The sequence below is a fragment of the Ornithorhynchus anatinus genome, chromosome 11, assembly GCF_004115215.2.
Source record: "Ornithorhynchus anatinus isolate Pmale09 chromosome 11, mOrnAna1.pri.v4, whole genome shotgun sequence".
Classification (NCBI taxonomy): domain Eukaryota; kingdom Metazoa; phylum Chordata; class Mammalia; order Monotremata; family Ornithorhynchidae; genus Ornithorhynchus; species Ornithorhynchus anatinus.
Genome location: NC_041738.1, coordinates 48548534 through 48565552, shown reverse-complemented (window position 1 = coordinate 48565552; position 17019 = coordinate 48548534). Strand labels below are relative to the sequence as shown.

Here is a 17019-nt window from a genome sequence, read left to right as displayed (position 1 = left end):
ACCATTCTCCCCAAATCAAAATAGAATGCTTCCATTAATCAACCCCCACCCTAATCCAACCAAAGCTAGTTTTGATAGGAACCCCTGGAGAGGATGTGATTTTTCAATTGACTGTAATTTTTGATTAAATTGAGAGGGTGTAGATGAAGCAAAACATATAGCCAAAGAAACCTTGCAGTAAAAGTATGCGAAAAGTGAAGTTCATTGAAAAGCCTATGGAAACATTATTATTTTAAGGCTCACTTTTTCAAAGGGTGCAGGCAAAAATGTTATTGCCATTCATTCATTCAATCGTATTCATTGAGCACTTACTATGTGCAGAGTACTGTACTAAGCGCTTGGAATTCGGCAACAGATAGAGACAATCCTTGCCCAACAACGGGTTCACAGTCTAAACATGCTACCTTATTTGACAGACATAGAACTTTGTTGAGTATGACACAAAAAACCCAAGTGTTTAAGGAATCCTACTTGGTGGAGAAATGAATCATCACTTCCACTTCTTTGCCTTCAAAAAAAGCTGCTTTTGGTTCCTGTAAATGAATTTAATGTAAATAGGAAATGTGCATTTCCCAGGCATTTCAGACCGCATATTGCATCCATCATCTTTTGTAAAGACTTGCCTAATTGTGCTTGTGTACCCCAATGTCTGTTGACACTATAAAGTTACTTCAGACACAGGTTGGTCAGCTGTTTCGCTGCCATGTTGGGAAACAATATTTACCCAGGGAAATTTCTGTGACAAACTAAAGGCAAATCAAATCTGAGGAGGTTTTTTAATGCTCAGTGAGTTCAGAGTATCTCTTTACTTCCTGGCAAGTGACCCCTTATGGATCAGCATGGCACAGTGGATAGAGCACGGGCCTAGGAGTCAGAAGGTCATGGGTTCTAATCCCGGCTCCACCACTCGTCTGTGGTGTGACCTTGTGCAAGTCACTTCACTTCTCTGGGCCTCAGTTACCTCATGTGTAAAATGAGCATTGAAACTCTGAGCCCCATGTGGGACAGGAACTATGTCCAACCCAATTTGCTTGTATCCACCCCAGCGCTTAGTACAGTGCCTGGAACATAGTTAAGCGCTTAACAAATACCACAGTTATTATCGGCAGTTCACTTTTCCTCAGAGAAAGGGATGTCAACAGGTCTGTGATACAGCTTCTGTACCTGTGTCACCTGCAGCTAAGGAAAGACTGACTCTAACCTCTCCTAGGCTTGACTTTGTCCCAAAAGGTTGAACATTCCTTTTTTATGACAATTTCCCATAGGCATAAATAAGCTCTAATCATGTTTAAGAGGAAGCATTCTTGTTCTTCAGCTAATGTCACAGATGCAAACATGGAGTTTCGGCATAGAATGTGTGGGTTTGTGTGTATGTGGATGAGCATGTGTTTAAACCTAGGTTTCTTAGCTCATCAACAGCAATGGCTTTAAATATGTTGTCCTGTTAGAGGCCAATGAATCTAAGCATCATCAAATCATGTAACAGAGCATTATTGTGTCTTGCTGTATATTATCCCTGTTATAGACCACTACACCATTCAAGAGTCACTAAATCCATAACTCATCCAAAAAGAACAGAATGACTGCCAGATAATGCGGCTTTCAACGGCCATAAAAATCACCAAAATCAAATTGTAAACAGGACCAGATACTCATCCTAACTCCACGTTTTTATATGTCATGTGGTCAGTAAGGCTGTCTATTCCTGGAAAAAAACATAGACAGGCTGATCTTCTTGCCCTTTGGCACCTGACCTTTTAATAGAAATAATGCAGGGTTATTACATGGTAATAATAAGCCTTATTCCAAGAAAACCTTTCCATCCACAACAAGCCTGAAAATAATTTGAAGGCTTTTGATGCAGGGTGAGTGTGTGCGTGCGTGTGTGTGTGTGTGTGTGTGCGCGCGCATGTGTAAAGGGAGAACCAGTCTGTGAGGTCCTACAAGCATTTACTTTACTGACCTTAGCTAGACTGTTGCATTTTCTACATACTGCCAAAAATATTTCACCACCCTCAATCTAAAAATGGCTAGTTCTTGCCCTCTAAAATCTTTTCTTCTAAGGAGGCAAAGTGGAGAAATAGAGATAGTTACTTTTTAATGGCATGATAGAAGATAGGGAATTGATAGAAAATAGAGAATTCAAGAGAGGGAAAATTGTTTATATTTTAAACTTTGGAAAAGCAAGTTTCCATTTGTCTCCTTTCAGGAGAGGCAAGTGACTTAGGTCAAAGCGTATTTTCAGGGGGAAGTGACAGAGGAGGGGAGAAGAGGAGGGAACTGATGTAAAGTTTCCTTGTTTGGAATGAAAATGGCTGGGAATGGTAGAGGCAGTGGAGTCAAGGAAAGATAGGGAGAAGTGTTGGCATCCAAGTGGAAATACTTGGGCACAGAAGTCAGGTGAAGTTAAGAAACAAGCTGAGCGTTGGCCCATGGGCTATCAGGAAGCAAGGAAGATCTGCTCTTTCCATCTCAAAATCACCTTTAACCCCAACGAGAAATTTGTACTCAAACCATAAGGCAGTCAGTCAGTCATATTTATTGAGCACTTACTTTGGGCAAAGCATTTTACTAAGTTGGATTCTCAACACTCAGCAGACTATCTGGCACGACATGAACATAAAAAAAATACCATTAGATGAAGTGTGGTGGAAGCGGAGGGTGAGAAAATAGAGTTCTACATCAACAAGTTGGCCTGATTGTGGGGGGTGAGGTAGGTATGAGGCAAAATATTTAGCTCCCACGGCTGAGCTTGCTCCAGACTGCTTACCAGGAATTCCAGGACTAGTGCCCAAGAGTTAGAAGAGCAAGGAAGGATGTTTGACAAGTCTACATTCCTTTACTTCCTTCTACCATTCTCCTGCCTGGTTCTGAGCATAAAGAAGAATGGAGATAGGAGAATGAAAGTTATGGTCCAGGGCGTCTCACCCGGTCACCAACCCACCGGGTTTTCCTGATGCCTCAGGGGGCCAGCTCAATTCTGCCCATGGTTGGGCAGGGATTGTCTCTATCTGTTGCCGAATTGTACATTCCAAGAGCTAAGTACAGTGCTCTGCACACACTAAGCACTCAATAAATGCAATTGAATGAATGAATGCTAATCAGCCCCAGGCCTGGAGCAAAGGTGAAAATGTCATTGCCCACGCAGCTGGAGAGCTGCCGGAGCTTCAAGCATCAGCCCCACAAAACAATAATTTCCTTTGACCTATTTAAACTTCTACTCATTGCAGGTATCTTGAGCCAGTAAATAAATTCAGGCTGAATCCTGGCCTCAGGTCCTGAAGAGGCAGCAGAGGTCCCAGAGGGAAAGCATGATCTCTCCCTGTCCTTTCCAGTATTGTCTATTTGAGGTTGTCTAGAGATGTTGCAAGGGGAAACAGAAATACTAAAAGCAGTAACTCACCAATTTGCCACCCTGATAATAATAATGGTAATAACGTGTCAATTAAGCTCTTACTATGCACCAAGCACTATACCAATTGCTAGATTAAATACAAGCAAACCAGGTTGGACAGCGTCCCCATCTCAAGAGGGGCTCACAGTCTCAATCCCCATTATTCAGATGATGATACTCTGTGCACCCTGAAGGCGTACAATGTAGGGCACTGTATTCACTGTCCTTTTACTGTGCCCTGTATCCCCATACAAACTTAAAGCAGCCTTTTCTCCACCTACACCTTGTTCTAAGGAGAGCTTTCTTTCCATTGTCCCATTGGGCTTAGTCCTCCCCTTTTGCCTATGGAGGTAGAGGGGTGGGAGGTGGAACAGTGTGTCATCAGAGACAAAACAGGACAATGTCCTTACCATTGCCCCACTGTCAGGTTTTCTCCTTCAGCCAGACTTACACCAGCACTAACAGGAGCATCTCAACCCACCTGAGCTGAATTGGCAATGGGAATTTGACCAGAGAGATCACCCTTCACGGGTGGTCCTTGTTCTGGTTCCCAGAATGCTCTAGTCATGCCTCCATTTTATAGTGTAGTCCAAGGATGTTCCTAGGCAAAGAGGTCAATGAATCAATTGTATTTATTGAAGTCTGACTGTATACAGAGCATTGTACTAAACGTTTGGGAGAGTACAATATGAGAGTTGGTAGTCACATTCCCTGACCCCAGTGAGCTCACAGTCTAGAAGTCCTATGAAACAGTCCTTTGTGGGAAGACATTCCCTCCCTCTTCTCCACCTCAACATAGAGTTTCATAAGAACACATCCTCACTTTAACAGCTCTTAAGCCCTACTATAAAGCTGGGAGAGAGTCCAGCCCCCCAAGCAAAGATACAAATTGAAATATATTTGCATTTGTTCTGCCTGATTCATTCATTCATTCAGTCGTATTTATTGAGCACTTACTGTGTACAGAGCACTGTACTAAGCGCTTGGAAAGTACAATTCAGCAACAGAGATAATCCCTCCCCACAATGGGCTCACAGTCTAGAAGGGGGAGACAGACCGCAAAACAAGTAAACAGGCATCAATGACATCAATCAATAACATTATATATACACGTCATTAATAAAATAAGTATAATTTATTTATTCTCCTGGTCTCCTAGCTTCTAGTTCTGTGCTCCTTCCACTAGGCCATGATATTAAAAAGGCTCTAGGTGCTTTCAGAAACCACTCTATTCTAGTAACAGAGTTTAGCATTTATTAAGCCTCTTCTTGGTGCAGTGTATAGCACTGGGAAGTAGAGAATAAAAAAGTGGCATGTTCCCTGCCTATAAGAACCTTACACTCTGTTGAGGACAAACAAAAATATTTGAAACTAGAGTTGTACAAATAAATACCTTAGTGCTAAAGAGGATGTGAATATACTTTAATTTCTTGAGGTTCCTTTCAACCTATGCTTAATTGGGGTCTAGCAAAGGGAGAGGTGAGATACTGGGGAGGTGGGTTGAGTTGGAGGGTGTTTGCCCACATTTGTGGATGCCCAGTAGCGCAGTAAGAGAGGTTGGGTTTTTCTCTGAAATGAACAATTGCAGCAATCGCCATGGGAGTGTTAGAACAAGTGTTTTGTCTGCTAGAGTTCTGCTGAGACTATTTACATCATGTTACCAAAATGGTTTTACAAATAATATTGCCTCTGTCATATCCATTGGTTTCCCTGAAATGAAGGAAAATGTTTTTATGCATTATGGCCAGTTAGATTCGAATTTTAACATACCACAAAGGTCTGGCACTTTGCTCGCCTTTACTAAAATATGCAGCAGATCAATTGGAACTTTCATTGTTTATATTTCCTCACACTCGTTCCAAATATTATTCTCACACTGATTTCTTCATACAATGAAATGTACTACTGTCCTTTTTGAAGTAAGCATGGAAAGAAAATGCTCTAAACAGGAAAAATTGCTTTTTATGGATTCTTGGCTTGTGCTTTCCAATGTGAGTGTTATGGGTGGAAAAGCATTAAATGTGAGAATGAGATTCTGCTTTGTTTACTCTGTTCCCCATCTTGCAGTATTACTGTACTGTAAGAGGTTCGCACATTTTTGTAAAAAGATGCAAAGCATACCCCTTGGGTGATAATGACTAATTGGAATCAATTTGGGGCAACAGTGCGGGAAAATGAAAAAAATAAAAATAAACACAAAAATATCAGTCCCTTGAATTAATCAATCAATCATTTTTTTTTATTGAGTGCTTACTCGGTGAATGTTGGGCAATATTGGTTATGGCTCTCAAACCTTTAATCAAGCATAAAATACCCAGCTGCAAGGAAAAAGAATCAGAGTTTATGTTCACTTTGCTATTGGAATAGGGTAGTAAAATAGAAAAATTTTAGAAAAATCAAACTATCAGAACCATGGATAATTCAGAAACATTAAAGTATATAGGGGGGAAATGGATTTTGGTGGAACTTTTAATTGGGATTGGGCCTGACTCTACCCATAAATAGGGAACAAATTGTACATATTTTGAAGGTGCCCCTGGAGATTTGGTAAATTCTGGATCCCCCATGGCCTGACAAAATTAATGTTCACACACCTGATATTTTTTTCCATGGGTTACAAAAATCGACCAACACCCCCACTGAAAATGTCACTGCATTCTCTTGATTAAAAAATAGACCAACATATTTGTCATATAGGTTCTGTGGCAGAATACCAGCACCTGCTATAATCAGATGGAAAAGAACAAACCTCTTGAGCCAGATTATGCCAGGCAAAGTGATAATTGAGTCTATTATTCATTTAATGCAGCCCCTCCAAACTCTGCCCAACAACCAGCTTCACCCAAACACCCAGTTAATGGTGGCAGAGAGTTTTCGGTTTGACTGTGTCCCAATTGTCCATTGCCTTTTGCTAGTGTATTTTGGTTTAAGGGAGATGATTATTGCCTGCAAATCCCTTTCTCTCTCCCCACCCCCACATATCTTCCTGTTGCCTTGCTACCCCCTACAAAGGCTGACTCCTGGAAGGAGAAGGGAAAGTACCCAGCTTTACTGCTTCTGGAAGAGGTGAAAAAACAGATTCATTTTAGAGTGAGCATATTTAACGGTGACACCCCCTCCTCCCACCACCACCACACACACACAAACGCACAAAACACACACTAGATGGGAGCAGTACAGGACCCTAACAGCAGACTTGTTGGCTCTGTCTCTCATAGGTTCAGGCTCTATTTAATAGTAACCATATTTATTATGCGCTTACTATATCCACAGCACTGTACTAAGCACAAGGAGAGAATACACAGGTGGGAATTAGACATCATCCCTGTCCCTCAGGGGGGAGCAAGGGTTTCATGAAGCCTCCATAAGGATACCAGGAGACCTCCTAGGCCCTTTATACTGGACCTCCCAAACCCCCAGGCTCCACTTAAACTCAGAAATAGGCAGAAGGTTAAAGTCTCTATTATTTACTACGCCAGTCATACATATCTGGTTGTGATGACCAAAATCTGCAGAGTGATTCATTCAAACCAAAACCCATTTGAACCTTAAATGTGTTGAGTAATGTTTGTTTTAGACAAAGCATCATAAATGTCTGGGATTAATTTTTATGCAGTTTCCTTCTGGGGACTGCATCATTTCTCCCGGGGCAAAAGACCAAATTCAAAACTTGTGAAATAAACTGTTCAGAATGATCTCTTTTCATTAACAAAAGCATCCAACAGATCAGCCTACAAGTCCAATGGGGAATTTAATTTCTCAAGATCTGTTCAAGTCCCATCTGTCTACAGGGATTTGGTTTTGAGACATGACTGAGAGATTGCAAAGTGATTATTAAGCATCTACAGGCAAAAGTTCAGGCCCCAAAATTTTATGGGGAGGTGGGGTGATATCAGTAGTTTTTGGGGGGGGGGGGTTAAATATTTGATAAGTGCTCACTATGTGCCAGGCACAGTAGTATTCATTCATTCAATAGTATTTATTGAGCGCTTACTATGTGCAGAGCACTGTACTAAGCGCTTGGGATGAACAAGTCGGCAACAGATAGAGACAGTCCCTGCCGTTTGACGGGCTTACAGTCTAATCGGGGGAGACGGACAGACAAGAACAATGGCACTAAACAGCGTCAAGGGGAAGAACATCTCGTAAAAACAATGGCAACTAAGTAGAATCAAGGCGATGTACAATTCATTAACAAAATAAATAGGGTAACGAAAATATATACAGTTGAGCGGACGAGTACAGTGCTGTGGGGATGGGAAGGGAGAGGTGGAGGAGCAGAGGGAAAAGTAGTAAGCACTGGGGTGAATACAAGCTGATCAGGTTGGACATGGGCCTCACAGAATCAATCCCCATTTTACAAATGAGATAATTGAGGCACAGAGAAGTGAAGTGACTTGCCCAAGGTCACACCACAGACAAGCGGTGGAGCTGGGATTAAAACCCAGTAGTTGCACACTGGCTGTAAGTGGGTTCCTGCCCAGAGGAAACATATTTGAGAAGCAGCGTGGCTCAGTGGAAAGAGCATGGGCTTTGGAGTCAGGGCTCATGAGTTTGAATCCCAGCTCTGCCACTTGTCGGCTGTGTGACTGTGGGCAAGTCACTTAACTTCTCTGTGCCTCAGTTCCCTCATCTGTAAAATGGGGATTAAGACTGTGAGCCCCACGTGGGACAACCTAATTCCCCTGTGTCTACCCCAGCGCTTAGAACAGTGCTCGGCACATAGTAAGCGCTTAACAAATACCAACATTATTATTATTATTGTAAAATGGTTGGAACATCAATGCTTCCATATTAAAAGGTGTACTGATGTACCTGAAAATAAAGCTAACACTTTTTCGTGCCTCTGAGAGCCATGAGGTCTTGTCATGTCTTTTCAAACGAAGATAGCTTTGTTTTCAGTGAAACAAATGGGGAATCTGCAATTGGTTTTTTTGCCCCGATTTTTAAAGTTCCTTTTCTTTGCAGTGTTGAAAGACAGCTTTCTGTTTTCTAGGAAATTGTGTCCTTCATTTCTGATGGAGGATGGAGGTACAGCTTGGGGGATGGAGAGACAGTCTTTATTGCCTCCTTATCTCTGATGTCCCTATTGCATTAATTGTATCAGTTGGGAACAACTAGTAAAAGAAGCTGTTAGATGCCCAGACCCTTCAGCTGCTCTTTTAACAGACAGCCCGCACATTTCAACAAGTAGGTAGAATCAGATTAGAAGCAAACTCCTCTTGTAAGACAGATTTTGAGGCAGAGCCTGTAATCCGTGGTGCCTAAAACATCAGATTTATCTGCATAGGGTAGTTCCTTCTACTGATCGGTTGGTGTCTAACTTGAGGTTTATTCCCAACAGGAACTGGTCAGAAATAGATTTTTTGCACGGGAAAAATCCTCTTAAAATTCAGTATGCCTTATGCAGACCCAGCCACTGGGCACAGGCCATTTTGCACCACACCGAGACCGCACTACAACAAGTAGACCAGCTTATGAGTAAATGCTTACTTACTTTTCAGAGTTCACGGTTTTCACACTATGACGTGTGTGTGAGTTACTGGAGGCCTCACCGTCCGTTGCCCAGGGTCCCGTAACTAGGTCTCTGAATAGCAGCATGTTTGACAGGGTGGATGGAGTTGCCATCTGAATGAGGAGGCTTCCGTCGTGTTTGGGGGAGAGTTAAAGTTGCCTCTGGTAATTTTTCCTAACCCTACAAAGAGTGGAGGGAGACAACCTTAGCTTTGTTAGAAAAACACGCATAAAGCAGTTCATCTTCCCTTTCACAATGATCCAGGATAATAAGACTTGGGTCTCCATTTCTGCCTTCAAGATCCTGGGCCATCAAGGTTTTGGGCTACTTTCAGGAACAGGAGAAGCAGACAGCAGTCAAGGGCAGGGAATACATCTACCAACTATGTTTTATTGTACCTTCCCAAGCGTTTACTACAGTGCTCTGCAGACAGTGCCCTCTTCAGAAACACCACTGATGGACTGATTGATTGATTGATCCACTGACTGCCAGTTAGTCAGGGAAACCATTAAAGAAATAGGTTGTTACGGGCAGGGAACATGTCTATCAGTTTTGTTATATTCTACTCTCCCAGCTGTTTAATACAGTAAGCTATCAGTAAATATGATAGATCGATTGATTAGTTGGTAGTAAGATTTCAGAGAGTTCAAAATAAAGGGAAGTCTTTGTATACTTTGGGGCATTTTGAGCATAGTAGGGAGATGCATATGGAAATATCCTTTCACAGGTGCTATGGGTAGGTTCACCTGGGCTAAGTAGAATCAAGCTCTGAAAGGTGTTGAATTGTGTGGGACTGTGGGATGGAAGGTCTTGGAAATGAGGATACAGAATCTGATTTCAATGCAGAAGGGGATAGAAATCCAGTGCAAGGTTTAAAGGCTCTTTTGCAAAAGAAGATAGGCCCAAACTTGGAGCTTTACATTTTTATTGAATTCTTAAGTGGAAACAATACTTCATAATGATTTGGGTTTTTTAATATAACACCTACCGGGCATTTCGTACCCACCAGATATTTTACAATATTGAATTAGCCATTCTTCCCTTCAGCCCTGTGAGCTAGATTGGTAATATTTTTTTCCTATAAAAGACACACAAATCCAAACCGAGAGAGGTTAAATAGTATGCTCAAAGCCCCACAGAAAATTAAGTGAAAGATCTGGGATTAGAATTAGCGGCTCCACACTTTCCAGTCCACTGATCAGCCTATCTCACTACTTTGTCTCATTTAAACCTGGGAACAAATGGAAATGCTTATTTTATTCCTTTTTCTTTTCTTAATTCTCCAGACACAGGAGCCCGGGTGAATTAAGTCAGGAGGAAATGTTTTCTGTCAAATGAAAAGGCTGAAATCTCAAACACAATGTTCCATCTCCCCTGTTGTTTCTGAAAATTCCTGTGTGAAACTCTTCTGTAGATTTCTCCACTGAGTCTTCATGTCCACTCACCTCTCCAAAAGCACCAACAATAACCTGGACACTCTTAGGATATTGTATCTGCTAAGCACTTAGAGGTAGATTAGTGGAGGCAACGAAAGGAGATTGTTTAGATGAGAATTATTCCAAGGCAGCCCTATGGCCTAACATTCCTTAATTTTCCTCAGTTCCTGTTTATTCACACATTCACTTCCTTATAGAGTTTAAGCTCACTCTGGGCTGAGAATGTGTTTACCAACTCTTTTATATTGTACTCTCGCGAGCAGTTAGTACAGTGCCCAGCCCATTGTAAGCACTCAAGCAATACCATTGATTGATTAATTCAGGGCTTGATTTTCCATTCTTATTCTTCCCCGAGCCTGTTAGGTCCTATCAAGACTCTGAGACAAGGAAGTTGGATAAGAAAAATTCCAGCTAGAGTAGAGACCAAGACCTTAGTACCCCATTTAAAAGTATCTCTCTCTGAGCAAGGGGACAGTGAGTCAGATCGTCAATGCTAGTTACCCTAATAATGATAATGATAATAATAGTGGTAATTGTTAAACACTTACTATGTGCCAAGTACTGCCCTAAGCAGTGAGATAGATACAGCATAATCAGATCCCGCAGGTAGCTCACAGCCTAATTAGGAGGAAGAGCGGGGGTTGAATCCCCATTTTGTAGACAAGGGATGGGAGGCACAGAAAAGATTGTATAGCTGAAGAATCCTAAAATGCTAATGATGCAGAGCAGAAGCCTATGACCTAAATCACTGGGATTTTCACCTTATCCTAAAAGGGCTATTTATTTATGAATGGGTTACAGTTCAATGGGCAACCAGCAATCCATCTCCCACTGTGTGCCCATTGAAAAAGTCCCTTGCCGTGCCCTTTTTTCCTTCCAATGGCACATATCTTTGCAAAGTGTCACCTCAAGGAGGACAGCTGCTAAGGTCTCCCAACAGTCCTTGGTTTACTTCGACCCAAGACAAACCAAGACCGGGGGGCAGAGGGGACTTCAAAACCTTTGTTCTTCTCTCCAGGCTGACATTGCACCTTTCAGGTTACCCTAAAGCAGTTGTGTTCATTATCCCTCACCGAGAATGTATCACACATGTATCTAAAGTTTTTAAAGCAGATTGTGATCACAATGTAACTCTGCATATTTTCCATCACTCAGGTCTGTAAGAGCCTCTGACATTTGAAGCGCACCTACCAGTTGCCATGGCAACAAGAAAAGGGGGGAAAAAAAGTCCAATTTGAAGATTGCAGTTTACAGTTACTGAACTTCACGACTAGGCCTCAATTGCTCCAGATTTCAGTTTAATTTGCAACTTCACTTAGTCTATCAGACTGTACCTTCCATGTTTGACAACATCTGCCCTTGCTTTAATTAACAAATGCCTCTTGCGAGCTGCACAGGTGATGTGGATTTTCACTGAATGTTTAAAGACCATGACATCATACCTGACCTTCTGGGAGCAGGAAAAAAAAAAAAAGAGAATGACTACTTTTTTTTTCATATCCGTTGACATGTTGCTATTCCGCTGTTTGAAAATACTTTGTCTGTGGGTTAGTATTTGTATATGTATGAGTGTATGTATGTATATATACACTGTATTTATATAGAGAAAGTATATACGTGATAGGTTTAGTTTTGATATGTCATTCATCCTGGACACGTTTAAAGAAGAGGGGGCATGGCAGCGCAGTTCTAGATGAGCGATAGAGTCAAGTCACTGCTAAACCCTTCGTATATGCTGCTTCTGTAAAACCAATATTGAGATGAGGACACTCACTGTGGGAGTAAAATCATACAATACTGGTTCCAAATCTGGACCTGATGGGCTGAGTCCTTCCTTGCTGACGCTACTTCTCAAACGTCAGCCCCAGAGGTGTTAGCTCTTAAGGCAGCCACGGCAATCAAGCTGGGCTGAAGGGGGATGTGGCAGAGGAGGCGGAAAAGCTTTACGATTGAAAATTCTTCTCTGAACCCTCAGCAGTTTCCGGAGAGTCAGTGAGAACAACTCTCCACCCCATTTTCCAACTCTGCTGTGAGACTAGGGAATCTTGGGAGGAGCAGAATACGGGATGTAACCAGCTGCCGAGGAAAGGGCTGAATTATTATTTTATGGGCATCTACTGATCCTTTGGGTACATTCTGGATTCTAGGTCTCAGAGTTTTCAGGACTGTTGCTCATCCATCAAAATATATTCCCCCACTGCAGGGGCACCGTCACCCTTAAAAGTAGTAGATGTTTGGCAGATGTATGAAGAGAAGAATAGAAATCATATCGTAGAAATATATACAAATGCATATACATACATACACGTGTATACAAATTATTTTCTATATATAATATACATATATATGTACACACATACGTATACAGTCCACACAATCCTATGGTTTTAAAAGTAATTTTGGTTTTTTTGTGAAACAACAACCATTGTTTGCAAACCTGAAAATAAAGGATGTTCATTATGTATGAATAGGAATCCTTTTTTATTCCGTGAGCATGTAAAGGTAACAAGAAAGCTTCTGGTTGTACTGAGATTACCATCTTGTTAATAAATTGTAAATTGAACCATCAAAGCTCACACCAAATTTTTATATGACGCAAAATTATACTAGTAACAGCCTGTGGCTTTTATTAGAGCTTGTCAGTAATTAGGATAAGGTAAGTGTTTTAGGACATTTTAATAAACTTGCTTACTTAAAGTTTAACAACAACAAAAAAGCTTTCTTATGCAATAGATTTTTGCAGCTGCATTTTCTTTTGTTAGCCTTTTTTATAGTAATTATGGGTCAGAATTGTATTTTGTCTTTATTATAGTGAAAATATAAAGATACCTCTCTGTACCATGTATTCATTTCACAAGTAAATATTTTGGAAGCATACAAAATCCAAACAGAGATGGTATTTTCCATAGTGGTAAATGGGGCAAGGGTGATTTAGCTAAATAGCTTTTCTCTGATTTTCTGCCATGTACCAAATATCAGTGTTGCTGGGTCTTTCTGTAATTGAAACTCACATTAAGTGGAATAGCAGCAGTATTGATGAGGTGGGTTTTCTTCAAATTGGGTGATTTCTAGGATAGGTATTTAAACTGTCCCTGTTGCGAGAGACCATTCCTCACCAATGTCTTTTGGGCAGCCTCCATTGACTAAGAAGGAAATGTTTACTCCTGCTACTAATTCTCCACTTTCAACCTGTTCCTGCTCCAGATCTGAAAGAGTCCCAGTTGAAAGGGGAAAGCACAGACTTTCAGCTCTGTTGTCCGACTTCAGAATGCAGCTTCTTATTAAGAATCTGAGGTGAGCATTCACGTAAAAGCACATTTACATTTGTCAGTAGCAGAGGTGAGAGTATTAATTAAGTGCTTACTGTGTGCAGACACTGTATTAAGAACTGGGAGAGAAACCACAAAAGGGAATTAGATGTAATCCCTGTCTCTCAGGGGACTCTCAGTCAAGGAGTAAGCGGGCTCCTGAATAATATTTGCAGGATACCAGGCACTTTTGCCTCACCAAGGAGTAGAAATACACTCTCGGAATCTTTCAGATGAATACATGACAGAAACTTGTGTTTTTTTCCACAGAAGTGTATCCCTTCCTGTCTCTTAGCTTCCACCATAGTGAGATGGGTTTTTCAACAGAAACTCAAATCCTTTGACTAAATGATATTTAAATAAGAGTGAAATAGGAAGCTGGTCCACAAGGGTCTCAAACACTTCCCATTCATTCACTGCACTCTTGATCTACTCTACACTCCCCATTTCAGCATCTTCGACTCTCCCCTTGTCACATCCCATTAACCAGTGAGCACTGTCAGAGCGGAACCCCCATTTGGAAGGTATTTCTTCCTCTTCCTCTCTCCTGCCTGCTCCTTTGAAGGAATGATCCCATTGCTTTTAGAAACCAATGAAATGGCATTTATGGAATTTCTGGATTTATGAGACTTTGTTAAAAGAACAACATTTCACATTACGTAAAACAGGCAACAAAAATGTTGACAGAAATCATTTCCAACCCCATTTTCTTTTTGGTCATATTGGTCTACATGGATCATTCAGGCCAAAAAAAAAAAAGCTTCTGGATGAAATGTCCAGAGAATTGAGGTTAAGGTGTTTTTATTCTCTTGAATTATGTGGATGGCTGCCCCAATTTTCCTTCAGTGTTAGCAGACCCCTGGTCTTACTTCAATAAAGATGACTTTCCCAACTCTCTGTTTACAATCTACAAAAACCAACTTTTAATTGCTTTGTTTCTCTCAATGAAAAGAATATGAAAATTTCTACATTTAGAAACATACTGAATTTATTTTTAAGAACGCAGAAGAATTTAAACAACAGTATTCATTGTGGGATGGGTCATTTTTGACATCCTGGCTATCAAAAATATTCTCAGTGCCCTTCATGAGTTTAACATTTTTACATGCATGCCTTCCTGCACTGCTTATTCAAAAAATTTAACTTAAATGACCAAAATTAAGAATATCTGCTGATTTTGATGGTAGGTGTCAAAAAGGATTTGAGAGTCCCACAGAACAGTGTTAGGGTAAAGTGTCTCATCTACAAAGCAATTTTTTTTATTTTGGAGATGGTCATCTCAATTTCCAAACATATTACTTTTACCACCTTTTATTAGCAATTATGGGTATGTCATCTCAGAAAATATGCTTCTCATATATTCATTTAAATAGCCTCTGTCTTGAATGGACAACCCATAGCTCCTTTTGTTTAAACTTATCCAAACCAATGTCATGGGATGTATTTTACATATGAATTAAACTAAAAGAAACACTTCCATTTGAGGATGAAATTATAGTTGCTCTGTCATTTATCTCATTTCTTTCCTTCTGTGACTCTGTACAGAAATATTTTGGTATCTGGTTATTAAGTAGAGTTTCCAACAAAAAGCTGTTCACATGGTTGTTTCACTGTGCCTTCAGGTTTTTAGTTGCCCAAGAAATGTGAGAGCACCTACCTATCGACATGTCAAGTAGAGAACCACATACCCATCCAGAGAAATACACAGAGAAGATGAGGGAAGATGTGCAAAATAGGTTTTTCAAATATGCAGTTTAATTCTATGAATTACTACTAAGCCAACAGTTTAGGCAGAGGTATGAGTTAAAAAAGTCATTTAAAACAACTGGAATATAGCTTACTCCACCCATCTCTCATCTAACATTATGGATTTCTTTATTAATTGGCTTATCCTCTGGGTGTTTGTAAAGATGTAATATTTATGAGTCATTTGATTTTAGCTTTCTATAGGAAATTGGCCAAAATGGGGTTGGGCTGGGATTTGGTGGTTTAGAAAAGAAAATTGTAACATTATGTGAAGCCTTTGTGAAAGTGCTAGATGGAAAAATAATGGACATCCATAGAAAGTTATCTTTTTCCTCCACTTTTGGTAGAAAGATATTTAATGTTCTGAAATTGAAAGAACCTCGTTCAATAGTCTACATGTAATGCACATGCACATATATTTGCATTCAGATTATGAAAACAAAATGAAAAGGGCAGATTCTGATGGTTAACACGGTAAAAACATGCTGAATAGTGACTTACATTTCATTTGTTTCCTAGTGTCAGATTGCATTTATCCAAAAATGAACTTTCTCTTTAAATGGTTGTAGGATTTCAACTGTTTTTGTTTTTTTCATGAAAGTTCAAGAGAGAGAAAAGTTCATATCCTTAGAATATTCATTTCAGTTGCTGATCCACTTAATTGTTCTGTTGGGCCCTAGTTGCTGAATTGCTTGCTGTTTCTGAGGTGTAAATAACGTTTTGATTTATGATGTGGTTGCAAAGAAACTTGTAATTTATTTGTGAAATGCTCAAATAAAGGATGTCTGGGCTTTTATATCTGTGTCTAGTTCTTCCTTAGCTCATATTACCATAACACAGTGGCTTCTCAGGTAAGAAGATGGTGTTGTACTTTAGCAATTTGTTGAGATAAAAACTGGGCAATGAATCGTACATTCCTTTTGATTATCTTGTGACAACAGGTGGCAATTTGAAGTCCTTAGAGACCATAAAAATACGGAATTTTTTTAAAAAGAAAAGCTTTCCCTTGGAAACTAAAAGCATGGGATGCCAAGTTTGGACCTAATAAAAAGTCCCTTGAGGGTATAAGCTCTTTGTGGACAGGGAATGTGTCTGTTAATTGTTATATCGTACTCTCTTAAGCACTTAGTACAGTGCTCTGCACAGAATAAGTGCTCAATGAATACTACTGAATGATTAAATACAATGCCACACTGATTATTTTCAAGGGGGTTGGCAGAAGTAAAAACAAAAATGATTCGAAAGGCTCTTTTTCTTTCTGAGAGGGTGTGGAAGGGGGGAATTTAAATAGGGATCAAATTCCTGTTTTAGAATGTAAACCTCATGTGAGATGGGGCAGTGTCCAATTGAATAATCTCATATCTACCCCAGTGCTGGGCACAGAGTAAGTGCTTAATAAATATCATTACATTATTAGGAATAAACCAGGGAAAGTTGATGTCACAACATACAGCTTGCATGAGCAACTCTGAACAGTTGAAACTAAGGATTCAAGGAACCCAAAGGATAAGAGTGAAAGATGCTTTCCAGGGAGTTCTTGGGCATTCGAGGGAAGTATCTAGCAGAGAATTCATGTTAAAAATGTGTCTCCTTGGTCATGCCATACAGTCAGGGCCTCTT

The 17019-nt window shown here is 40.3% G+C and overlaps 1 protein-coding gene across 2 annotated transcripts in view; it reads left to right on the top strand.

Moving 5' to 3' along the window:
• CDH13 (cadherin 13) overlaps window positions 1-16195 on the top strand; it is a 901878-nt gene extending 885683 nt beyond the window's left edge. For both annotated transcript variants that reach the window (XM_029074853.2, XM_029074854.2), the window contains exon 14: window positions 11501-16195. In XM_029074853.2, the coding sequence (XP_028930686.1) occupies window positions 11501-11508 (8 nt within the window). In that variant the 3' untranslated portion in view covers window positions 11509-16195. The remainder of the gene's footprint in view (window positions 1-11500) is intronic.
• Window positions 16196-17019: the final 824 nt, after the last annotated feature.